The sequence below is a fragment of the Xyrauchen texanus genome, chromosome 18 (genome assembly GCF_025860055.1).
Source record: "Xyrauchen texanus isolate HMW12.3.18 chromosome 18, RBS_HiC_50CHRs, whole genome shotgun sequence".
Lineage (NCBI taxonomy): Eukaryota > Metazoa > Chordata > Actinopteri > Cypriniformes > Catostomidae > Xyrauchen > Xyrauchen texanus.
The window spans coordinates 29,546,473-29,572,887 of NC_068293.1; the positions used below are offsets into that span (position 1 = coordinate 29,546,473).

Genomic DNA, 26,415 nt, shown 5'->3' on the forward strand with positions numbered 1-26,415 from the left:
CGCAGTTTCACACATTTCTAATAAACACAATTTACCCTCTAAATTCGAATTATGTACCACAGAATAACTGCTATAATTGTTTTTACGATCACATGAAATAGTACAGGAGAATAAGGGAAGACTAATGGATTTCTCATTTGCATGGCAGCGACGTGTGTCTGAAGGCTAATTTGTTTCTGCAGGCTCTTGTCACTGCGGTCGGTGTATCTGCTCGCCACAGGAGTGGTACATTTCAGGGGAATTCTGTGAATGTGACGACAGGGAGTGCGACCAACATGATGGGCTGGTTTGCACAGGTACGTGTTCAAATGCAGCACCACTCTTCAAAGCACCCACTCACGAACTGACAGATCTCAGCAACGGCTCTTTGTGATGAAGATTGAGGTCCTCTGATGTGGCTGCCTTTTGATTAGACAGCTCTGTGAGACTCTCTGGCAATCAGTGAGCTCCTTCTGTCTGGTTCTCTTCCTGCTTCTCATTGGAAAGACCAGAGAGAGCGTCTAGGTTTTCCTTTAAAGCCCCGAGGAGTTGTCTTGATAGTTGTAATTAAAAGCATGATAAATAGGTATTATTACAATAGCTTGAGGGCTCAAAGACATTTGGAAAGCTGTTTGGAAATTGTTTACTTATTGGTCACATGTTGTCATTATCAGTTGCAGTGTCAGTCAACCAATTGAACAGTTTCTTGCAGAGAGACCAAATTTATTACAAAAAAGGAATGCATCAATGTCACTAATTAACATATTAATGATTAGGGCATATGTCATCATTTCCATTTTCTTAAAGATTATTAAAACTATTTTCTGATGCTGCTCAGAGAAAACCATCTTTTCTATATAGACGAAATGCAAACGCAAACAAACAGCCAATTAATTCCCTCAGTTTTATAATCATGCAGAAATGTTTCTGCCAGTTTCTAAATAATAATTTAGCATTTTCATGGCTTCTTCAGGATGATATTCTCATTACACCCACAATTGATGAGTGATGTGGATAATTCAATATATTAGTGAAGGCTGAGGTTTAATTTCATGCACTGCAGGTAGAATTCCATCTGTTTGAGCATTCATACAATACACAGCTCTCAACCTTTGCCCTGTCACATACTGTACCAGAGTCCTCTAAATGCATATGTAAACAACAGCATCTCAGCTGATTTACAAATGGCAGCCAATTTAAGTGCCTCTTTATCGTAGCTCCCTAAGAAGCTCTTTATCGTATTGAAAATTGTCAAGTACGTTTTTAAGTGGATGTAGAAAATGTTACACAACTTTTATTGGTAAATTTGCATTTCATAGTCCATTTCCTAAACCTAGTGAGCTATCAGGTTGTTTACTGCTTACATAGGCAGCTGTCTTCTCAGACAGTATCCATCATGGAACCTCATAAGTGACTGATTTGAACACACTAAATTGGTAACAACTCAAAACCTTTAATTGGTTGGTTTTGCCAAACAGCTTAGATACTGTAGCATTTTGTTAAGCAATATAGTTTGCAACTGAATGTGACCTGTACATTTTAATCAAATATAAAAATGTAGAATTACACCAGAATTTAATTCTCATGTAATGCTGAATGTTGTTTGTAATTTGTAATAAAAAAAAAAAAAAAAGGATAAGTAACACTGTGTAATTATACCAGTGCCGCCACATGGTCTGAACTTGAATTTAAAATATTGGACACCAGAGAAGGCAACTCAAGAACTTGTATTTGTACTTTGCACACTCTGCCATGGGGGTGTGAAGACAGAAACATGTCGAGACTTGGTGAGTGATGATCTGAGTGTCTCTCTTCTCAACTTCTGTTCCAGGAAACGGTGTGTGCAACTGCGGAAATTGTGACTGTTGGGAAGGCTGGACAGGAAACGCCTGTGAAATTTGGGTTGGAGAGGAGTATTAAACCTGGTGGACACTTAAAGGCTGTTTGTGTTTTTAACTAAGACAAGAAAAGGGCTGCTGCAACTATAGCAAATGAGGGAAAATTAATTATGAGCAGATCAAAGGAAATGTCTGTGATATAACAGCATTAAATTTTAAATGAATGAACTCCTCTATATGCACATAAAATCCATAAGGATTTTTTCAGGCAGATGATTCCATAATCTTCTATAGATTTCCATATAACTATGTATATGAAATTTGTATAATAATGCTTACATAGTCTATTATCTGACACATAAGCAGGCACTAAAATTACAGATAAGAATATTTTATCATTATTATTATTATCATTAATGATTGAGTGAAATGTTTTGACCACATTTTATTCATGGTAATTTTCATTTGAAATGTGCCTTAAGATAAAAACATGTTCTTGAGTTGTAAAGAGCTTCTTACCAATAAATAGTACCTGCTCAGAGATAACATGAAAATGAGTAAGCCCTTTTTTGCAATATGCTATGAAATAAACTTGACTAATTGTATTATGTTAGACTGTTAGACATATATATGATATTTGGGGTTGAATGTGTTGACAATATTGACCAAGAGTATTATTGTAAACAGATAAATAAAACAAAAATGAAAAAACATTTAAAAATAAAAAAATGGAGCTTTAAAAATTTAAAAAATTTAATTAAATCTAAAAATACCAAAAAACTAAAACTAAAAAGTATAACTAAACGGAAACTAAAATAAATCAAACAAGAGTAATTGAATGAAATCAGAACTAAATTAAAATGGCTAATTGTCAAACAGAAATAAATAAATAAAAAAACTTGATCCCTGGTCAGCCCATTAAATGACTGGTAAAAAAAAAAAAAAAAAAAAAATATATATATATATATATATATATATATATATATATATATATATATATACTGTATATGTAATACACAAATACTTACATTTAATTTGTTAGAGAGATTTCAGTACACCTTTATATAAATATTTTATTCAATATGTTGTATCTGTGTATACAACAAACACAAACTGTACAGTGCAGACAAACTCTTTGCATATATGTATGTAAAATTAGCAGAACATACCAACGTTCCATAATACACATAGCCTACAACATGCAGTTCTTATATGCCACCCTCTTCCCATGCAACAGATGGATTAACTGTCAAACGAACATTTAAAACCAATCAAAGGAAAATGAGGACCTTTCTTCACCACTGGAAATAAGAATACAGAAAAAATTAAATCCACAGAAATGACTAGTTGTTCATCGATTGCTCCTCATAACAATTTAACAATGTCACACACAACCTGAATGGAACAAAACAAACACGTTTGACAACAAACAAACATACTAACAAATGCACACTTACTCACCAGTCACTTACAAAAATAAATTTTAACCTTCATAAAACCAGTTAACTGGTTTGCAGGGCAGCTGTAGCCCAGCATGTAGAGTTCATTGAAGTGATTTTTGATTTGTGTGGAAGTGGGACACCAGCCTCGAACTGATTTCAAATACAGTAAGAAGCTACTTTTCCTGTATAGTACTGCATCTCCATCTAGCATTAAATTCAGCTTTGTACAGACAGATATTTAAGTCTAACTAATGTGCTTGAACATTTCCTAATATGAAAACTAGCTCATAATCCCAATAAATAAAAAATATAGGTCTTCAAATGAAGTGTACAATATATTTGTATTTAGCAGCATTGCCTCAGTCTACTTCATAGCATTCTATTCATTCAAACTATGAAAACTGTTTAAGCAAGACAGGCTTCATGTCAACTCGGCTGATAATTGGCTAAATGGTAACAAAATTAGTTCATGGCGATTTCAAACGCAAAGTGCAATGGTCTCAATCCAGAGTGTGAGAGAGTCTTATATAATCATGCCCATTCACTTTAGCCCTACACCTCTTAAACTAATTTAAGACATTTCTACCTATCCCACACTTTGGTCTGTAAGAAAAAGCATGCAGGTGATTAGTAATAATAATCCCTTGTCTTTTATTAAACAAACAATATCAGAGACGATAAAAGAGTTGGAACCTTTTTGAGTATTGAGATGTGAAAAAGTCGACAAGAGAGACAATTGTATTTTTTGTGATTCCTCTGCAAGGACGAACCCTAGTCACAGTGAGGAAAATAAGCTGTAGAGGAGTTATTGAAATTGTTCGGCTGGATTCTTGTGTTTACAGACTTTGGTCAATTTCAAGATCAACCTTTGAGGGTCGAAGCTTGGACAGATAGAGTGTTTGTGGGTAAAGTTGCTACTGAATTTGTGTGTTACTGGTGGCGTCTGGGGTATGAGGCACCTTTAACCCAGCACAGACTGGGTACATGTTTTTGCATGCTGGGTTAGAGGTCATCACAGGCACACGATGAGCAGTACTGGACTCTGCATGCTGAGCTAGGAAAAACCCCTCTCATTTCAGAATCGTAATATCTGGTAGATAAAAATCTCAATTTTTTTTTATTATTATCTCTATACAGTGAAAACATTGTTACATAAGCCATCTCTTGCACTTCATAAGCGCTGCAAGAATAGAATGTAATACTAACCTTGCCCATGCCTTTGCTGAACAAAATGGGTGTGCAGCCAATAGTAATGGTACTTACATTGAGCCATTTTATCACACTTCAGGTAGACTGCATTTCTCAATGGCTGCTTCTCGAGTCACATTTAATGTGATCACCAGATCTAGCCCATAGTTCAGAGGAGTCAGCATGTCAAAGAGGGGCCTTGACCAGAGGCCTACAAGGCCTATAGATTTTCCTAGAGCCCACGCTCTAATTTAAGAGCAAAGAAATGTGGAATTTACTGGGGTTGAAACTGATCTACATACTCTACATTCGTACTAGTGGGAACAAGATAGTGATATGTAGTGTATACACCTCACCAACACATGCCAGCTCCTTATGTTGAATACCGTGGCCATGACCAATGCACTTGCTGGCATTAGCTAAGTATATGTGTGTGTCTTTCTAGACGTTGAGAATGAGAAGACATGAGCACTGATCCTTGGATAATGAGTTTAGATGACTCTGCCCTGTTAGTGCACTTGAATAATTCCCTGCATACAGGCAATCAGTGACGTCTCGTTATTGCACACGCCATGAAATTCTTTTCTCAAAATCCATAATTGTATTTGTATAACATTTGCCTAAGAAAATCACACATCAACAAGTTTCGTAACTAACCGACAAAGGGAAAGATTTGGAATTCAAGCTGTGAGAGACACCTAGAATGAAAGAGACACAGGAGCTTACTTGATAACAAAGAATGTGTGGCTTGCTGTCCATATATGTATATCTTTACACAGTATTACTCCAGAACGTAGCTGGTGTTACTGCATGTATAGAAAATAGATTTGAAAGGTATGGTCTCTGCTGCAACAGGGCTTAATTAAAGGAATATTGGGGTGAATGTTAGCAAGCAAAAGGCCGCCACGCAAGTGCCTCTGGTAGACAACTTCATTCTCGTGGATTGTCTCGATTACAGAAAAAAAGATTGGTTTAAATGTATGTCAGAAGGCATTCCATATCGGTTAGGGCATTCCATGGTGAGAGTTTAGCTGGTTTATCCATCATCCTACGTGCACAGCTGACCACCCTTCTAGAGCTAGTCCGTAAAAATAGATCGGAACAGTCAGAGGAGTGAAAGGAGATGGGAGGAGAGCGAGCAGAGGATGCCTGGATCAGATCCACAAGCATGGAGAGCCTGACAAAAGGAGCATGGCTCTCCAGGGTTGAGCACAGGCTGAGTTGAGATCTGGCTATGTGGTGGGCTTGGTTTCCTTGCTGACAGGTTTGCCTCCATTCATGACAGCTGGAACTTCACTTGTGCTTTTACTGGGCGCAACTGCAGGTTTGGGCACTGTCTCCCCTACGTCATGCAATGATGGCTCTCGGTACATAGCGACTGCAAAAGACATTAGAGAAAAGGAAGAGTCAGCCAGGAAACCCCATCTGTCTGCTTTCACATGCTTATTGGCTAATGGAAATTATTTTTGGAGTATGACACAACACTGCCCTAGACAGTCAAAATGCAGTAACTACACCAACACTGAGGGTGAAATAGCACCAGGTAAAAGCACCCAAATCACTAAAATAATTATGCAGATAAGGGAATGGCACAAATGCGTAATTTGTACTGAGTATAATTTGCATGGCAAATTGCAATCTTGCGGGATTGCTCTGAGTACTATATAGTGGAAGATGCAGCAGACCACTGTAATCTCACACACTCTGCAGGGACTGTACAGCATGACTCCACTACTGTTATCCAGACACCTGAAACATCTCTTTTCAATTTCTAAAGTGTGTTTGACTACACCGCTATTGTTATCTGGATATATGCCAGGTTATAACGCTGACATGATCAACAGAAAATGTATACAAACATCTTTTTTTAATAAAATTAAATGTAAATCATAAAATCATGATGTTTATTACGCCAGTGAAATAGCAAATTTTTTTTGAATAAATACAATCTATAATGAGCCTATTTTACATAGAAAGGAGGTGTGTTTATGCCAAAAGTAATGACAATGACTCAATGCATTCAAAAGTGCTGTAGCTGTTTGATGAATTGTTTTCATCATGGGACAGATCATAGTCTAAAACAATGTTGGTCATAACTCAATTACTGCATTTTGCCTTTGCAGGGCAGATTTTAAAAACCCAAAACTTTGTTAAAAAGATCACATTATTTAAGTCAACTCTGACACAGCTTGTGCAAGTTTGTCAAAGAACAGGAGGCCTGTCAGCAGGGCAGCATAATTCCTTAGTTGTGATGGGAAGACTGATCTCTAGGGATTCATTTGACTACTTTCACTGCTTTACTTCAGTTCAAACCTACAACAAAAGACAGAAGCTTTTTAGCAGAGCTACTACACTGCAGGCTGCTGGGTGGTCTTAAGATATTAGCTAAGAAATAATGAACACGCATCAGGACGAGCGACTGGTCTATAGTGCGGGCATCTGTACACACCAATAAATGTCTCACAGACAGAACTGTCCAATCTATACCTCACAAAGCACAGCAGTAAATTAAACAGTCCAAACTTCATTACAAATTACACCTCATGCCATATATAAAGCATCAATCTCGCAGCAGTCAGACATATTTTACAGGTGACCATAAAAAATATCTTAGGAATATTGTGACTGACAGGTGGGCCATTCTAATGTTGTAATGGCAGACCTTCAACATGCAGTGCTATGAAACCATGTTCATGAACTCTTTTGCATTATACATCATAAAATAAGAAGATAATGTGAATTGAAAGAAGGTTTTCATTTTAAGGTGAACTATTTCTTCAACTAAGTGTTCCCCGTCTGTCGCTCTCTCCACGTTGTGTCGGAGAAGCGACACTAGGGGTCTCTCTCGAGCACCGAATATACCTTTGATCCATTGAAAAAAGGCCAATGAGAAGTACCCCGCCCCGGACATACAGGTATAAAGGCGAGGCAAATACTAGAGTTCATTCAGAAATTTTCTTCGGAGCCGATGGTTGTGCATGCTGTTCACGTGAGATCACACCAGTTCCTGTATTCCTCTGACGCTCTGCATGCTGTTGGATTGAGGGCGCATTACAGCGGCGATATCTCCTTCTTGCACGGCAGTGCAATTGCCCCAGGGCGCTTCGACAGTGCAGAAACCCAACTCTAAGAGAGTTGTTTAAGAGAGTGATTTTCTCTAAAAGAGCAATACACAGCGGTGTTGAATGTCCTTTTCAGGACGCGTCTTTTTAAAGACGTGTTTCCGCCTCTGTGTAGTTTCCAGATGCGGTCGATTTCTCCCCACCTCCTACGGTCATAAAAACTGCCTGGCGTACCTGGGTTGCGATTACACGCAGGCAGCATTTTTATGAATGGTCTATGTTTTCAGTGCAAGAACATAGCCATGACAGCATTGCGGTCGTAGGCTTTTTCTTGTAGTGAGAGAAAGCCACTTCAGCCGCCCCCCGCGCCTCGCCTCTTTCCCACGGGATTGGGGAAGGCGCCGCGGGCGATGAAGGTGATTTGGGGATAAAGACGGGCTGTGTTCGCCGGGTACCCCCCCGCGAGCCTCCCGCCTCCCCGGTACGCTTGCTGGCTTCCGTCCGAGCTCGGGATGAGCGACTTCTCTCCAATAAGGTTATGTTCTCAGTGCGAGAACATAGCTGTTGCAGCATTGCGGTCATAGGCTTTCTTTTGTCATGAGAGAAAGCCACTTCAGCCGCCCCCCGCGCCTCGCCTCTTTCCCAGGGGACTGGGGCAGGCGCGCGGGCGATGAAGGTGATTTGGGGATAAAGACGGGCTGTGTTCGCCGGGTAAATCCCCGCGAACCACCCGCCTCCCCAGCACGCTTGCTTGCTCCCATCTGCTCGGGATGAGTGCGGCCCGCTTCACGGCCGGCCTGCCGGTCCCTTGAGCTCCCGGGATTGGATGACGATAATCACCGCTGCATCGGAGAGCGTTACAGCGGCGTCTGATGCTTATGACTTGTCTGTGCCGCCACCTTCGGGTCTGCGCGCCCAGTCTGAGCCTGATGCACAGAGGTCCGATATGCTTCCCCGGGTACAGCGAGTGCGAGGTTGGACCGGAAAATCCCATCCCCCTCCCCTCACGGCTACTTGTTTGGTTCCATGGGCATGTGCGCCACTCACAGCCGCGCCCCACCCCCGGTTCCTTTCTTCCCGGACGTGCATGACGAGCTGAGCAAGCTAAGCTTCCTCGCTCCTCCGCTCTCAGTACCCTCGGCAATAGAGCGGTCCCAGACCACTCCCCCCCTGCACGCCATGGCCCCCCCCTGCAGCCCACCGGGCCAAGGCTCCAAAAATGTGCACTTGGGTAGTCCTGTTCTTGACGTGCTGCAGGAACTGCACTCGAACAGGCGATGGCCCCCCTTGTGGTCCAGAAACTCAACACATGGACTGGACCTGGTCGCAGTAGAGGAGGTAGACAAAGCACGCCGTCTCCCAGCTCCGTCCATTCGGCGACACCACCTGACGACTCTACCCAGCAGCCCTCAGTGGTGAAGAACAGATGGAGGCTATTTTCACACATCCTGCCCTGCCGCAAACTTGCCGCCAGGGGCCATGCCCTGTCTGCTCGCCGAGGGCATCCTCCTGCGGCTTTCAAGAAAGAAAGAAAAGTGGTGCTCCACCTCAACAAACATGGGCCCAGCTCTCCGCCCTGGCGTCGAGCTCCCCGCAGAAGATGGATGCCCCCTCATCTCACGGACCCCCTCGAGGACCCGGAAGGCTCCCAGGCGCTCCTGAGATGACCGATCCAGAGACTGAGACGTTAGCTCCGGAGCTGGTAAGACCACTCCGTTCCCCGGTGGGGGGCCGGGAGGAGAATCTTTTGTTGAATTAATTTCATTTGCCACACCCCCTAACGGGGGCTGCGGTACTCACATTCTCAATAATAGAGCTATTTCCTCTTTTGTCTCTGGGTCACCTGGCCCGCAAATGCCGTTCTCACGGCACTCTGCCGCCAGGCCTCAACAGTCCCGGCACGCTGAACGCGGCCCCACGACTGTTCCCCTGCCGGCTGGTTCTGACGAGTCCAGAGGACGCCACTAGAGGACCTCCTCCTCAGTCACCAACCCGCCCCCTGCCGGATGTCCGGAGCAAGGTAAGTGCTTTGAGTCTTTTCTCAGCACCAGAGCCTCGGGACGCGTCCGCACCTCCCGACGGCGTACTACCTGCTCCACCCCGCCGCGAAGCCCCGCCGGGTACGTCAAAAATAACCGTCCCTTTGGTGCCCCTAGCACGGAGATTGGATGCGTGGCTTTCACTTCCCAACCCGTCTCGCTTGCTGGCCCGGACCATCCGACTCGGTTACGCAATTCAGTTTGCCAGGCCCTCCAACCGAAATGAAGAAGGGTTTCTACAGCCCTTACTTCATTGTACCCAAGAAAGGCGGCGGCTTACGACCAATCTTGGACCTGCGAGTTTTCAATCGAGCACTGCTCAAACTCCCGTTCAAAATGCTCACGCACAAATGCATCTTGACAAGCGTCCAACACCTAGATTGGTTCGCAGCGGTAGACCTGAAGGACGCGTACTTCCACGTCTCAATCTTGCCGCAACACCGACCTTTTCTACGGTTCGCGTTCGACGGCCAGGCGTTCCAGTACAAAGTCCTCCCCTTCGGCATGTCTCTGTCCCCTCGCGTCTTCACGAAAGTCGCAGAGGCAGCTCTTGCCCCGCTCCGAGAAGCCGGCATCCGCATACTCAAATACCTCGACGACTGGCTCATATTGGCCCACTCCCGAGCATTACTATGCGCTCACAGAGACCAGGTGCTCAGGCACCTCAGCCGCTTGGGGCTTCAGGTCAACCGAGAAAAGAGCAAGCTCACCCCGGTCCAGAGCATCTCCTTTCTCGGCATGGAGTTAGACTCAGTCTCAATGTCCGCACGTCTCACCAACGAGCATGTGCAGTCGGTGCTGAAATGCCTCGCCAAATTCAGGCCAGGCACAACGGTCCCTTTAAAACTCTTCCAGAGGCTCCTGGGGCATATAGCATCCTCCGCCGCGACCACGCTGCTGGGGTTGATGCATATGAGACCGATTCAGCACTGGCTTCAGAATCGAGTCCCGAGACGAGCATGGCGCCACGGCACGCACCGTGTGACGATCACCCACGCCTGCCGAAAAAAACACTACAACCCTGGATAGACCTCTGCTTTCTACGGGCAGGAGTGCCCCTGCAGCAGGTGTCCCAACGCGTCCTGGTCACTACCGACGCCTCCAGATTGGGTTGGGGCGCCGTGTGCAAAGGACATGCAGCCGCGGGCCGTTGGAGAGGGGCCCCGCTGCGCTGGCATATCAATTGCCTAGAGTTGTTGACTGTCTTCTTTGCCCTGCGGCGGTTTCTCCCGTTAATTCGAGACAAACACGTCCTCAGACAGCACCAGACAGCACCACTGCGGTAGCGTACATAAATCGCCAAGGCGGCGTACGCTCCCGCCACATGTCACGACTCGCCCGTCGTCTCCTCCTTTGGAGCCAGCAGCGACTCCGGTCAAGGCAAGCTCAATGTGGTAGCGGACGCACTGTCAAGACAGAGCTTACCCAGTGGAGAGTGGAGGCTCCACCCCCAGTCGGTCCAGCTGATTTGGGAACGGTTCGGCAGAGCCCAGGTAGACCTGCTTGCCTCCCGAGAGTCCTCCCACTGCCCGCTCTGGTACGGCCAAACAGAGGCTCCCCTTGGGACAGACGCGCTGGCGCACAGCTGGCCCGTGGGGCTACGCAAGTATGCTTTTCCCCCAGTGAGCCTTCTTGCACAGGTGCTGTGCAAGGTCAGGGAGGACGAGGAACAAGTCACACTAGTGGCTCCCTACTGGCCCAACCAGGCCTGGTTCTCGGACCTCGTGCTCCTCGCGACAGCCCCTCCCTGGCGAATTCCCCTGAGGAAGGACCTTCTTTCTCAGGAGCAGGGCAGGCTCTGGCATCCGCATCCAGACCTCTGGAAACTCCACGTCTGGTCCCTGGACGGGACGCGGAAGATCTAGCCGGTCTACCACCTACCGTCGTGAGACACGATCAACCAAGCCAGAGCCCCTTCTACCAGGCAGCTTTACGCCCAGAAGTGGCACCTGTTCAGCAGATTGGTGTTCTTCCAGGGTCGAAGACCCACAGAGGTGCGCAGTTAGGTCAGTGCTCTTATTCCTGCAGGAGAGGCTGGAGGGGAGGCTGTCCCCTTCCACCCTAAAGGTGTATGTCGCTGCTATCGCGGCTCACCACAACGCAGTAGACGGTAAGTCTCTTGGTAAGCACGACTTAATCATCAGGTTCCTAAGAGGCGCCCGGAGGTTAAATCCCTCCCGGCCAAGCCTGTTCCCCTCCTGGGACCTCTCGGTAGTCCTCGCGGGCCTCCAGAGACCTCCCTTCGAGCCACTAGAATCAGTTGAACTCAGGGCCCTCTCCCTTAAGACGGCCCTGCTGATCGCCTCGCTTCCATCAAGAGGGTCGGGGACCTGCAAGCGTTCTCTGTCAGTGACACTTGCCTGGAGTTCGCTCCGGCAGACACTCATGTGATCCTAAGACCGCGACCGGGCTATGTGCCCAAGGTTCCTACCACGCCCTTCAGAGACCAGGTAGTGAACCTGCAAGCGCTGCCCTGGGAGGAGGCAGACCCAGCCCCTTCGTTGCTGTGTCCGGTACGTGCTTTGCGTACCTACCTGGACCGCACGCAGAGCTTTAGACGATGGAGGGAACGAGATGTTGTGTCTTCCCGGCCACGTCGCTGAGCCGAACCGCTGTAGTGGCCAGAACCATTTCCGGCTCCTCAGAAAAATCCTGAATGAACTGTAGTATTTGCCTCGCCTTTATACCCGTATGTCCGGGGGCGGGGTATGCAAATACTGACTGCCAACTTCTCATTGGCCTTTTTTCAATGGATCAGAGGTATATTCGGTGCTTGAGAGAGACCCCTAGTGTCGCTTCTCCGACACAATGTCTCGTTCCCTCCATCAGGGAACAGAGGTTACATCCGTAACCTAGACGTTCTGCTAACACAACTAACAACCCTGAAATTACCTCTTTGACCTGACCTCTCCTTTGCTGATTACAGTTTTTCTAAACTGATTTACACATTTCTCCAAACTAAGGTTAATGCTGTCAAAAACAATTAGCACAGCCATCCAAAAAGACATATTTTAGCAAAACAGTTAAATATCACTGCATAATGAAGAGCTGCATCCTTTTGCAGAAAACGCTTGAGCAAAAGCCAGTACTGAAACTACAGTACTGAAGTGTTCTCTAATGATTATAGTTTCAACATATTCAGCTATAAGTATGAAATTGCAAAACATGTTTATCAATAAGCTCTACAATGCTTTTTTCCATGTGTTCTGTATGTTGTATATGGTGTGCATTGCAAAACAAATGTTGATAAATTCCTCAAAAGGCCACAAACAAATTTTCTGCCACTGAATTTGCGTATTCATCAAGCCTCTTGATTGTGACGACAGAGAATTTCATCCATTTCACACAATATGCTTTCCCGATTTAAAACATGGGCTCTCATCTTATTTAAGACTGCTTATTTATGTCCCCTCCCTCTCTTCTCATCATCTTTTCTTGTTCTTTCCTGAACTATTTCAAAGCCTTCTACTATACCCCCCACCCCTCTCTCTCTCTCTCTCTCTCTCTCTCACTCTCGTCTTCCTCTCCTCTTCCTACATTGTCTCCTATTTCTCCCCATCAACTCTTTATACCTCCTCCACTCTTCAGTTGTTTCTCATGTTCCCTCTCATCTTCCTCTACCCACTCCACCTTCATCTTCTCACTCTATCCCCAGGGCTTCTTTGCTGGGTTTTCACAGGTGACCCCCTTAACACGTTGCAAAATCATGATAACTGTGTGCACAATTTAGCAAATTGCACTCCCTATGCTGTGTGTATTACAAATCTAGCAGATATCAATATTACAGTATTTGAGTGCATATCATGCATTTCAGAATACTGATTTAGACTTTAGAAATGTGCGTAGTTTTTTAGAAGATGAAGATATATATACAACAAATATCTTTCTGTATGAAGCTTTTTAGCAGAGCTACTGCACTGCAGGCTGCTGGGTGGTCTTAAGATATTAGCTAAGAAATAATAAACATGCATCAGGATGAGGGACTGGTTTATAGTGCGGGCATCTGTACACACCAATAAATGTCTCCCAGACAGAACTGTCCAATCTCTACCTCACAAAGCACAGTAAATGAAAAGATGTATTGTACTATATTAAATTACATTTGTTGTGAAAAACTGGGTTCATTGTTTTAAGCATTGACCTTTGTTTTGAGGATGTAAAATCAATTGAGAAAACTAAGAGAGCATCGAGAAATATCATATCTCTCTGGTACGTGTGAACCTCATTACAATTCTGCTAGTGTCACAGTGATCTGGATGTTAACTATTCTCTGGAGGTTTTACCTTCTAATGGCTTGGGCAGGAAGTGAGCAGCTGGTTTCGTTTTCTTCACCCGGTTCCCTTTCATGGCCTGACCATCTTTATTCAAGCCCAGGAACCATGCTCTCCCCGATTCCTGCTGCCTATACAGCATGGATGAGTAGATCACATAGTAGTTTTCAAACACAGACTCTTTAAACTTGCATTCCGGTGTAAAAAGTTCCTGGAAGAAGCAGAGACAAAAGAGTCAGGCTATTACATCATCACACAAGATCTGTGGGAATATAAATAGTTTGTGAAGCTTATTTAATTGATACACCGCTTACAATTTTAAGTAATTTAACTATTCAATAAAGAAATTAGTTTGACATGTTTGCATGTTGATACCACACATAATTAAAACAACTTATTTAATATATTTATAATTTAATTTATTTCTGTATTGGAATTTTTAAATAAATCTTACAAACCCCTGCAGTTCTACCACAAAACACTAGGGGTTTGCAAACCCCAGATTGGGATAAACATATTAGAATATATAGAATTTATGCAATGTAGAGACCATATTTAATTTGACCTTGAATTTAAACAAGGCTGAAGAACATTTTTAATGTTTTGTCGGAAGAAGGATCGGCACAACAGTACGACATATTGAACAGACTTCATTTGTGTCATTAAATATGGCGTCTACTCTGACTTAAGTCTAAAAATTGCATGTTTATATCTCTGCTGGACAAGACACTAAACCATTATTTAATAAACCAGTATGTGGAGTACATTTCGGTTTGTTTATATAAACAGAACTGAAATACCACACTTGGTAATGGAATGGAACACAGAGACCTCCCAGAATACCATTCTATATTTTTCTATTACTCTGCATGCATGGTAATAATGTCTGAGGTCTAATCTGTAGGCAGACTCTGCAGCTCTGTCTGTTGATACCTGAAAGAGCATGCAGGCAAAATAATTGGCCCCAAGACAAAATCTGATATTCGCTTATGACAAATTAATCTCTACTTTCACCTTCACTTCAGGTGCTTTGCTCAGCCATGATAAGTCTATTACATTTTCAAATATCCATATACAATTGCACAATCCACAATATAGCAACGTCATACTGATCTCCTCGCAATCTTTTAAGTACATCTGATTTTAAAGCCCAAATGCATTCAACATAAAGTAACTTGAAGCAAAATGTGGGCAAACGCCCACAATTCACTTGACACCATGAATTAGATTTTTCAGTTTGCATTTGAAAAACTTGGGATAATGCCACACTGTAAATCTAGCAGTAGCAGTAAAAAATATCCGTACATATTGTATCTAAAAATAATTTAGAAACAAATTCATCAAAATGAGGGGCTTAAAAGAACATGTATTTATCTGATCAACTGTGGACAATATGTGGACAAGTAAAACGCCACCAATATAGAGTTGGATCTCTCTAACAGCTTCCACTCTTCCTGAAAGGTTTTCTACTAGATTCTGGAATATGGCTGCAGGGATTTCCTCCCTTTCAGACAGAAGAGCATCAGTGTGGTCAGGCACTCATGTTGGGATATGGGGCCTGGATCGCAATTGCCATTCCAAATTATATCAAAGGTGTTCTTTGGGGTTCAGGTATTGGCTTTGTGCAAGCCAGTGAAGTACTTCCACAACAGACTCAGAAAACTGTTTCTTTATGAACCTCACTTTGTTAGCATGGGTTAGGGTTTGTCTTCATTGGAATTAATGGGCCTGGCAAAACATTTCAGTTAGAAGGGGGTGTTCACATGCTTTTGGACATGGTGTAAATTTAGAGCAACAGTTTAAACTGTCTTCTATTTAATTTTCTTAACATCCTACACCTACTTTTTCAGTACAGCCCCATTATGGACAAAATATGAATTCAGTAGATGAATCAGTCGACTTGAAGAGCACAAAAAGTTGTAAAAAGGTATTAAATAAAGAACGAAGGTAATTTAACCTGAAGGACATTAGTGGTGAGGTGCTGTACATTTTCAGACCATATGTTTAAAATAAAATGTTAAAGGGACAGTTCATATTAAAATGAGTATATATATATATATATATATATATATATATATATATATATATATATATATATATATATATATATATATATATATATACACAGGTATAATACATTAACCCCTAACCCTAAACCTAACCTTAACCTTAGAAAAAATTTCCGTTTACATTTGTTTTTACTACAATAACACAGGAACGAGGGCGATCAACAGACCCCACCCCGCCTCCAGAACAAACCCTTCTCTTCACTACCCCACATTCACCGTGACCAAATCACTGCAATGAAATCAACATTTATATTCATATTTATGTATTATTTTAAGTAGTATTAAAGGAAAAATTAAGAGTGTAAACAGGAAATCGGATGGGAAAAAGAGCGGGACAAAACGCAGATTAGAACCGTGGTTGCTAGGAAAAGACTACGCATTCACACACCACCTTTACACCACACACCACTGCACCGACATATATTAGTTAGTGTCGTATATGTCTGGGGTTCCACCAGACTATCGGAGTGCAAAAAGCTACACTGTGTGGCAGATGCTATTTACATCAGTGTGCAAATAGACACTCCGTAAAGTTAATCTAGTGCTGTCATGCAAAAGCAGCATATTGTAAACAGTCAAATGATTTATAACATGATCATATTATAATTGGTATTTTCCTGCTTTAAGTCACAAAAGCAATATCTTCTTATAAACAGCCATAACATAAACTTGTAACATACAATACATTACAAGTCAAACTTATACAATGGAAGTTATTTATAAAATAAGTCTCCAAATAAGATTCACAAATCTGTAAAGCAGTTCGATGGAAAGGAGGAGGTGAGAACCGGCTTGGCAATATAAATAATAGTTTTAATGATAAACTTAAAAAGACACAAACACAACATGACGGACATGTCCGTAAATGATCTCTCTCTACAGCACCACTTCCAGCAATTGACCTTTATCCATCTCGGAGGCTTAATTAGACTGATAAGGGACCGGGTGTGTATAATCACGACCCGGCCCACAATTACATTATTACTTCTGCAGGTAAAACTAGATACTGATGGTTTTATAATGCTTTATATTCTAAGGTATAACTATGAATAGGTAAGTATTATAATGTATTATAATTATAGTTACAATTATTTATGATAAGATATAACACACTAAAAGGTGTTTTATGAGACATAACTAATGCATTATAATGACTTGACAATGCATTACAAATATGGGCTTCATAAAAAGTGTTACCGGAATGGTTAACCAGGTTCATTTTGATCCATCTAGCTCTTCATCAATCGACTTATTGTTACTGCCTTAACTGTTACCATCACTGATTCCTTAAGCAAGGAAACTAAACACAAGGGTATGACATTTTCTGCAGGTATACAAAGTGCATCAAGATTTAAAGCAAGTATTAATGCAGTACATGTTTGTTTGTCTGTTGCTAAACAACTTGCGGTAACAATCTAGTGCCACATTGTTTTACACTGTATACCTTTGACACCTCAGTTCTAGTGTTTATTAGTGGTGCAAACCCTTTCAAAACTGCGTGTGAACAATTTCAAAGTGTGAGTATAAACTTAAACCAGGGTTAAGAATGTAAACACAGGTTTAAGTATAGTTTTAAAAGTCTAGGCCTTTCATTTTGACTTTGATTCTGTTTGGGAAAAGACTCACATCGAACAGGGGCCCTGATTTTAACATAATCTTTCATTTGTATTTCGATTGATTTAAGGATTATAAAATATTACCATGTTCTGTTTTCTGTTAGCAGCAATATCACCTTGCAGCTCTAAACTGGTTACCCATTGAAACTAAGCAGTGTTCAGCCTAGTCAATGCCTGGATGGGAGACCTCCAGGGGAAAACTAAGTTTGCTGCTGGAAGAGATGTAAGTGAGGCCAACAGGGGGTGCTCACTCTGCAGTCTGTATGGATCCTAACACTCCAGTAAAGTGATGGGCACACTATACTATAAAAAAGGAACTATCTTTATAAATCCCAGGGCACTTCTCATAAAAGTAGGGTTGTAACTCTGGTGTCCTGGCCAAATTCCCCCCAATGGCCCTTATCCATCATGGCCTCCTAATAACCCCATCCATTAATTGGCTGTATCAGTCCACTCTCACCTCTCCAACAACAGCTGATGTGTGGTGAGCATACTGGTGTACTATGGCTGCCGTTGCATCATCCAGGTGTATGCTGCACACTGGTGGTGGTTGAGGAGATTTCACTGTGTAAAGTGCTTTGAGTGTAGTATCAGAAAAGAAACATTCTTTTTCAAAAATGACTTAATTTAGTCAGCGAAAAGCCATTCATCTTCTCTGTAAGACCCAATATTTGGTGCCATCTGTAAACACTGTGCATATGTTGCATTACTCTGCAACATTTTAAATTCATTACAGCTTCCTGGCTTACTCTGTCAATTCAATAACTCCACCACTTTGAAAATCCACTTCACTATATTGGTAAACAGCACCAAGACTATCATTTGTAAATCTACAAGTTCCATAACACCCATCATAGACTATATAATGTGGGATTAAAGCAATCATAAACAAGTTATCTGAATAAGAACCGAACATCCAAATGTATAAATATGCTTAAAAGTCTCTGTTAATTGGCAAATTAATCTTGAAGAATTACTGTACTTGTTAAAATACTGTAACACTGATGAATATGTCTTAATAGCTTTTAAAAGGTCAGTATATCCCAATAACTCGTCTAGACATTATAATGAAAATTCAATTACATTTTTCTCAATCTCTCACTACAAAATGTTAAGAAGCCCCAATAGAATTGTTCATTGGAAAAATATTACTACAAAGGTGCTTAATTGAGTAAAAATATATATTTTTTAACTTCAGATGAAAAAAGGCATTTCCACAGGCCTCGTGTGCAGAAAAGGAGTGGAGACAGAAACTAGGTGCACAACACATTAGTCAGATTCAATGGCAGACTAAATGGGATGAAATTGCATTATGTAAGGGAGTTGAACTCGGATGTGTTTCAGAGGGCTCTCTTACACTCTTGATTAAACACTAACAGCAGACTTCATTGACTGCATGCTAACCAAGTGTTTTAACTCACAAAAAACCCGATCCTACAAACTGGTTATTTTCAGCATTGATTGCATCAGACCTGGCAAAATAGATAAGAGATTACAGACATTCTAAAAGGTAAACATTTCATTATTATGAGTTATTTAATGAGCCACTCTTATTACGCAAAAAAGAGATAAGTCGAGATTCCCTTGAATTCAGAATGCACAATGATACAGATATAAGAACTCATGCATGCTTTATTCACTATGTAAAGAATTGTAAATGCATGTGTTTGCTAATGCCACAGTCTTCTTTAAAGTCTAGAAGTGTCTTTTCCTTCCAGAATATGAAGATCTCACAACTATAATACCAGGCGGCCCATCTCATCTTTTAATGTCTCTGTTATACTTTTTAATATAATTTATATCACATATACTGTAAATCATCAAAAAGAAACATTTCAAAAGGTGTTGGCAGCAGTAATATTTATTTAAGAAAGAGGGGAATCATGGTTAAGAAAAAGCTAATCAGACTTACAGTGGGTAAGCAACCAGAATGAGCCTTAGTACAGCGGGAGTAACGCCACATGAAAACTTTCAATTCTCACACGTACAATCGCCGACAGGAGGCACAAAGTGATACTTTTGTCACCATCTTTTAGTAGTGTGAAGAAAGAGAGATATTATGATTAAATTGTTAATATTACTATTTGTATTTTATTTTATTTTTTTACATTTTGTTGTGTAGAAGGTGATCTAAAAATGCTAAATTAATGACAGCATTAAAGTTATAGCTTAGATAGCTCATGAAATGATATAGAGAAAAAATGCTCGAATGTCAGCATTTTTTTCAATAAATTAAAATGGTTGCGTCATAGATATTAGCTATTTAATTATCTTCCTGAAAATCAAAATGAAAACAAATTGTGAACATACATAATTTAATTTGATAGCCTTAATGAAAAAACATCTACAATGCAATTGACCCAGCTAGTCGGCAGCGTTAGACTCACTTTTGAAGTGTATTCCACTACAGAGTACAGAATACATGCTGTAAAATGTCGTTTGTAATGTATTCGGTTAGATTACTCAAGGTCAGTAATGCATTATAAATATTTTGGATTACTTCTTCAGCACTGGTATATTTGTTCACTTGTTTTGACTAAAATAAGACAAAATACACACGTTAAAAATACATTCTCTGAAAAAACTAAATATCTTATGTAGTGTTGTTCCTAAAACCAGAGAAATCAAACTAATCTTGTTTTAAGGCTTAGGAGACCAGGCTGGAGTCCACTCAGCATGTTCTGGATTCAAATTCGCGACTCCAGGTGTGGCTAACTCGCTGAGCTAACCAGGCCCCCCAATGTGAATTTTGTTGATAAAAAAATATGATCGTGCCTGGTAATGTGCATGTAAAATGGCTAGAAATAGCATTTTAGCTTAGTGTAAAGCTGACAATTTACACAAGGTTCATTTCTCCAAACTTCAAACTCTCTTTTCTGTCGCTTGTATGAATGTAACAGATCATAAGAAAGTGTTTCACTGCTGCTCAAACACTCTTTGGATAGCATCATTTACATGTATAAATGTTTTCCACAGGGGCATCATTAGACCCCTTCTAATAATCTGCTGTGCCCCAGTAAAATCTCAAGTTTGAGTTTTAACAATTTACTTTATTTGTCAGTGCATTCATTTCGATTGATAATCCCGAAAAAGAGAAATGTATCTATCTAAATGCAAAGCAGTAACCCACCCAATCAACGCTTGTAAAAGCAAAGCAGTTTAACCAAAAGCACAAATCTGATGCATGTGCACAAAAATCCATGCCCGTGCAGCGCACGCCTGTGTGCTTGCTATAACCAAAGCCACTGCAGCACGCACGGCCACACACACAAGTCCAAGGGCAGGTTGCACCAGCTATATGTACGTTACAATTTAGCTTAGTTGTGGCGTAAATGGGCACTAAGTCACAACTTATGCACTACTAAATATTTGAGTGTTGCACCATTAAACTTAGGTAGAATGTAACCCTAAGTATAAACAAAACATTTACGGAAGCCTCCGACCAGGAGAAATGGTTGGAATAAAAAAGCAGACTCATTTAATGACATCAATGTGCTCATGTTTTGCATGATAGTCATCAATAATTTCGACATATATGATGATGTTGACATTTACACTTGTTTACATTTACAGGAGAGAAAAATAAACTTGTTTTTAGCATCTCTTCAGCATGAAGCTGTTCAAACGGTGCAGTTTTCAGTGTGCGTTGTCCGGTGTCAAGTGCCAACATGTATGAAATATAAGATATTAAAATGAATAATTGTCCATTTTTCCTACATGTTGTATTAGCATTTATTTATCAGCCTTTATTTATTTTAGATACAGTTCCTATATATTGTTATTTACACAGGGCAAATATAAAATTTATTGAATCTACTTTTATTACGTAACATATTTTAATGGGGATTTAATTTATTACAGCTGACAGTTACACGAGCAGACAAGGTTTGAACATCAACTGTAGTGAGATAAAACTGAAATTCACAGCTTTTTAACACTTCTGTGTACAAATTTGAAGGCTGTTTATTGTATCAATGCTGGTAAACGTCATATTATGCGACTATACATTACTTTATGGAGAGCTTATGACCTACTAGTTAAGTCTTGTCTTAAGAATAGGTGGTGCAACCAAATTAAGCACCGACTTATTTACAAATGAACTAGTAAGTCCTTAGTGTGAACTTTACGTCCTAACTTAAGTGAAAACTCACACACTGCTAGTGCAACCCTACCCAGGTATCAGCAAGCAAGTCAGAATAGAGGTAGGCTATGAAAACATGACGAAACTAAAGTACATTTCTAAATAATACAGATGATCTTATTTTGACTCAAACATTATTGGCTCCTGTAGATGGACATCAGAAAATTATTTGGACAAATCAGGGACAGGAAAGCAGAAAGGAGAGATGAGTTTGACGGAGGTAAGACTTGATAAACAAACTACATCCCCAGCCATCAGAGTCAGTTTTCAGACATCAGATGAAAAAGCATCAAGTCTCAGGAAAACCTCTGTCAAGTCTAAGGAATTGCAGAAAAAATAAACACATTTCCCCTTCTGTCACTCACTCGACGTTGTGTCGAATGTAGTGACACAAGGGGTCTTTCTTGAGAGCCTCGTGTACCACTATACTTGAGAAAAGGGCATTGAGAAATTGGCAGACAGAATTTGCATGTCCCGCCCTCGGACATACGGGTATAAAGGTAAGCGGGCGTGCGTCTGTCAGTCAGATTTTTTCTTCGGATCCGAGCGGTTGTGCAGCAGCAAGCTGAAGTTCACTACTGTTCCACTCACCTCTGTTAGCAAAGCACTGCTGTTGGATCTACGACGCATTACCAGCAGCTTTCTCCCTCTCTGCACGCTGTGCAGTCCACGCCCCTGGGCGCTTCGACAGCGCTTCTGTCTAAAAGAGTGTTTTCTCCTAAAAGAGTTCATTTTCTCTTAAAGAGTTTCATTTTCACTCACAAAAGAGCAGTACACAGCAGATGTTGAACGTCCTTTTCAGGACACGTCTTTTTAAAGATGCCTTTCCGCTTCTGTGTAGTTCCTGGATGCGGTCGATATCTCTCCAAGACGCTGCCTCGTATGCCTGGTTAGCAATCACACTGAGGCAGCATTTGTGGATGGTTCATGAACTCACTGCAAGAACACGACCATGGCAGCATTGCGGTCGCGGCTTTTATTTCTCAAAGTGAATGCCATTTCAGCCAGTCGCTCCTTCGTCCCACGGGATTGAGGACGACCCGGCTGGCGAAGATTCTTTTTGAAGATTCCACCACCAGGTTGGTAATAAAGTCCATGTCCATGCTCTGAACATACGGTATACTAGGGATACACCGATACCACTTTTTCTCTTCCGATTGTGTAATACTAATTGGGGTTTCTCTTTTATATGTAAAGAAGCACAAACCTCTCATTACACATTATTTCAATATAAATGTACAGCACGTTAAGAAAAACTTTATTGTTAACTAGTTTACTGGATAATGTAGCATCAACATTAACAGTAATTCCAGTCTAAGACTTCAGTAGCAAAGAAGCCAGTTTTCTTTGCAAATATTTTTCAAATTGTAACTGGACTTCAGATCTTCAGGGATTTGTTAAATTTAGTTGAAAGATATCAGACCGCTTTTCATTCAAACAGCTATTTTTTGGAACCCTTTTAACTTAAATATTGTTATACATTTTAAACAAATAATAATGATAATAAAAATACATTATTATTGTTATTATTATTATTTTCATTATAATTTACTTTTAGAATTTTACATACAGCAGTAATATCTTCAATCGTGTACCTTCAACTTCAAAACCCTCTGGCTTTTATTTTGAAATTATGAACTCTCCAGGAACTTGGACTGCCCCTGACAGTCGACCAAAGGTTAGTCGATGAGAAGAGTCTTGGTCGACCAAATCTGTATTGGTCGGTTGGTCGCATGAAAAACTCTACATAAAAACGACAAACACTAGTATTACCGCTGGTTGGATGCTAGGTGGTACTATTGGGTTATTTTAATTAAGCAGGGTTAGGGTTAAGCCTACACAATAAAGCAAGATACCTTGATTTTAAACTTTGAACTTTATTTTTTATTTATTTTAACTAAAAATATAAATGAAACTGTGCAATTAAAATCAATTCTCTTTCAAAGAACCTACATCATCTGTGCAATCTGTGTAATCTATGCACAGGGTATGGGTATTTCATCTCAGGGATAAAAAACATGTGTGTGAATAAATAAAATTTTTCCCTCCTTCCCGATATTGCAATATCCAATTACATCGGCAACTCCTGGACTGAGGGATCGGTGAATATTCCTTATTCGGTAACCACATTTCCATTTACAGTCAGGCAAGTATCTGTCTAAACATGCAGGTGGAAAATTACTTAAACAAATGAAGACATACAAACAATTATAAATTTAAAAATAATAATTATATTGATGATAATAATCACTGAAATATAAATCATGGTTCGAGGTGAATGTGTTTTTGTATTATTATATGTTTTAATCACAGATGTATAGGCTGCAGAGTTGGTCACAATAAACTGCTCTGTGGAAATAAAGTGAACTGAACTCAAAACACCCCCTGAGCTGAGATGTCTGAGGTCATTTGCAGCACTCATAGGAAATACTGTTCTTGCAAAGAAATAAAAATCAGAAGACAGAAACAAAGACTGAGAACCTTTTAGATGTACATGTTCCACGAGACTGCACGCCTCTGTATCAGCAACCCATATATGAGTTTAAACGGTGTGGCAGCGGGGGCGTGGTCAAGCGCCCGTCCGGGAGAGAAAAGCGGTAAGGGCGCTCACACCTGAGCTATATGATGACTAACACCTGTGTCTGATTGCAGTAACATGAGGAGAGCGGCATAAAAAGGGCAGGAGCGACGGAGCATGGAGAAGGAAGAAAAGACTGTCTCTGCATACTTGTAGAAAGAAGTTGAAAAAGATTAAAAAGACTTACCCCTTAAGTTGACACTGGTTTCCTTCTCCCATCCTTGAACTGTTTTACATTGGTGCAGAAACCCGGGACCATTTTTTTTTGTGATGGAACAAGGTCGCCCTATAGAGTCCTCCCAGCTGGCGGAAATCCTCCAGTCCCTCGCTAATCTCCATCAAGGCCACCAACAATCCCTGCTTGAGCTCCGGCAGGATCAAGATTGGCGGTTCTTCGAGGTCATGCGGGCTCAGGCAGAGGACCGACTCGCTATCCGGAGCCTCCTCAGCCAGGAGGCTGCGTCAGCCCCAGCCGCGACCCCGGACACCCACGCTACGCTGCCCCCGCCCATGTTACAGAAGATGGGGGTGGCAGATGATCCTGAGGCCTTCCTCGACCTGTTTGAGAGGACGGCTGAAATCTGGGGCTGGCCGCCCGAACAGTGGGCAGCACGTCTAATTCCTCTCCTGTCCGGGGAAGCACAGCTCGCGGCACAACAACTGCCAGCGATGAACCTCCTGGCTTACTCTGACCTGAAGAGGGCCATTCTGCAGCGGGTTGGTCGGAGCCCGGAAGAGAATCGCCAGCTCTTCCGGAGCATGAAGCTGGAGAAGTCCGACCGCCCGTTTGCGTTTGTTCAACGGCTCCGGGACGCTTGTCGGCGGTGGCTGCTCGCGGGGGACCGCGACGTCGAGGGAGTCATCGATCAGGTGGTACTGGAGCAATTTACGCAAAGACTGCCCAGGAGAACGGCGGAATGGGTCCAGTGCCACCGCCCGGCGTCGCTGGAGGCAGCTGTTCAGCTCGCGGAGGACCACCTGGCGGTGATACCGAGGGCAGATGAGCCCTCCCCCTCTCTCCCCTTCCCCTGTGTCTTCCCCTGCTTCTTCCCCCGCCCCTGTTCCCTCTCGCTCTGCTCTCTCCCCAGGGCCCGTTCCTGCCCCCCGCAGGCGTGGAGGATACATCAGGCCAACTTCCCGGCCGTGGGAGAACCCGCCTAACCCTTCCCCGTCCTTCAGCCGCTCTCCTCCTCAGGTGGTGGCGCCCGTCAGCACGGGTGCGGCCGTGGCGCCTGGGCCGGTCTGTTGGAGGTGCGGAGACCCGGACCACTTCCGGGATCAGTGTCCGCTGATGGAGGTGGGGACGGTGGTGCGGGTCTCCGATGTCCCGCAGGCTGCCCCCGGTCGGGCTGGAGCGTACCGGGTCCCGGTAAGGATCCAGGGGGGGGTACATACCAAGCATTGATGGATACCGGCTGTAATCAGACCACCATCCACCAACGCTTGGTTCAACCCGGGGCTTTGGGCACAGCTAAACGGGTGAGGGTGAGGTGTGTGCATGGGGATATTCACAAGTACCCCATGGTGACTTTAGCAATCAAATTCCGGGGAGAAAAACATAGTGTGGAGGCAGCGGTTAGTTCCCGCCTCACCCATCCGCTAATCTTGGGTACTGATTGGCCGAATTTTAGAAATGTATTAGAGGGAGTTTGTGCGGATGGGTCCTGCATGAAAGTGAAGAGGTGTGTGATGTGCGATGCTTTGGCAGGGGAGGCGGAGCCGGGGCCGTCCTCGGCTGCTCCGAGTGACGAGGGAAGGGGCGAGGGGGTCACCCCTCCTCTCAGGGAGTTCCCTGAGGGGGACTTCCCCTTGGAGCAGTCGCGGGATGAAACCCTTAAGCACGCTTTTGACCAAGTGAGAGTAATCGATGGTCAACAACTCCGGCCGGGTGTCGCCATTTCATATCCGTATTTTTCAGTTATTAAAGATCGGTTATATAGAGTGACGCAGGACGCTCAAACAAAGGAGGAGGTGACACAATTGTTGATTCCACGGAGCCGCCAGGAAATGGTTTTCCAGGCGGCTCACTATAATCCTATGGCCGGTCACCTAGGGGAACGGAAAACACTTTTCCGTCTAATAGCCCGTTTCTATTGGCCGGGCATTGGCGGCGACGTCCGCAGGTGGTGTGCGGCGTGCCGCGAATGTCAGCTGGTAAACCCACCGGCCACCCCAAAAGCGCCTCTGCGCCC

General features: G+C 42.7%; 2 protein-coding genes across 3 annotated transcripts in view; one reads left to right on the top strand and one right to left on the bottom strand.

The window, feature by feature from the left end:
- Positions 1-2,375, top strand: part of LOC127658596 (integrin beta-like protein 1) — a 74,552-nt gene extending 72,177 nt beyond the window's left edge. Inside the window, exons 10-11 of the mRNA XM_052147972.1 lie at positions 183-296; positions 1,811-2,375. Coding sequence (XP_052003932.1) covers positions 183-296; positions 1,811-1,899 — 203 coding nt within the window. The 3' untranslated portion in view covers positions 1,900-2,375. The remainder of the gene's footprint in view (positions 1-182; positions 297-1,810) is intronic.
- A 503-nt stretch (positions 2,376-2,878) lies between these two features.
- The window catches only part of LOC127658598 (fibroblast growth factor 14), a 185,674-nt gene continuing 162,137 nt past the window's right edge, over positions 2,879-26,415 (bottom strand). For both annotated transcript variants that reach the window (XM_052147973.1, XM_052147974.1), the window contains exons 4-5: positions 13,832-14,030; positions 2,879-5,825 (exon numbers count right to left, since the gene is read on the bottom strand). In XM_052147973.1, the coding sequence (XP_052003933.1) occupies positions 5,680-5,825; positions 13,832-14,030 (345 nt within the window). In that variant the 3' untranslated portion in view covers positions 2,879-5,679. The remainder of the gene's footprint in view (positions 5,826-13,831; positions 14,031-26,415) is intronic.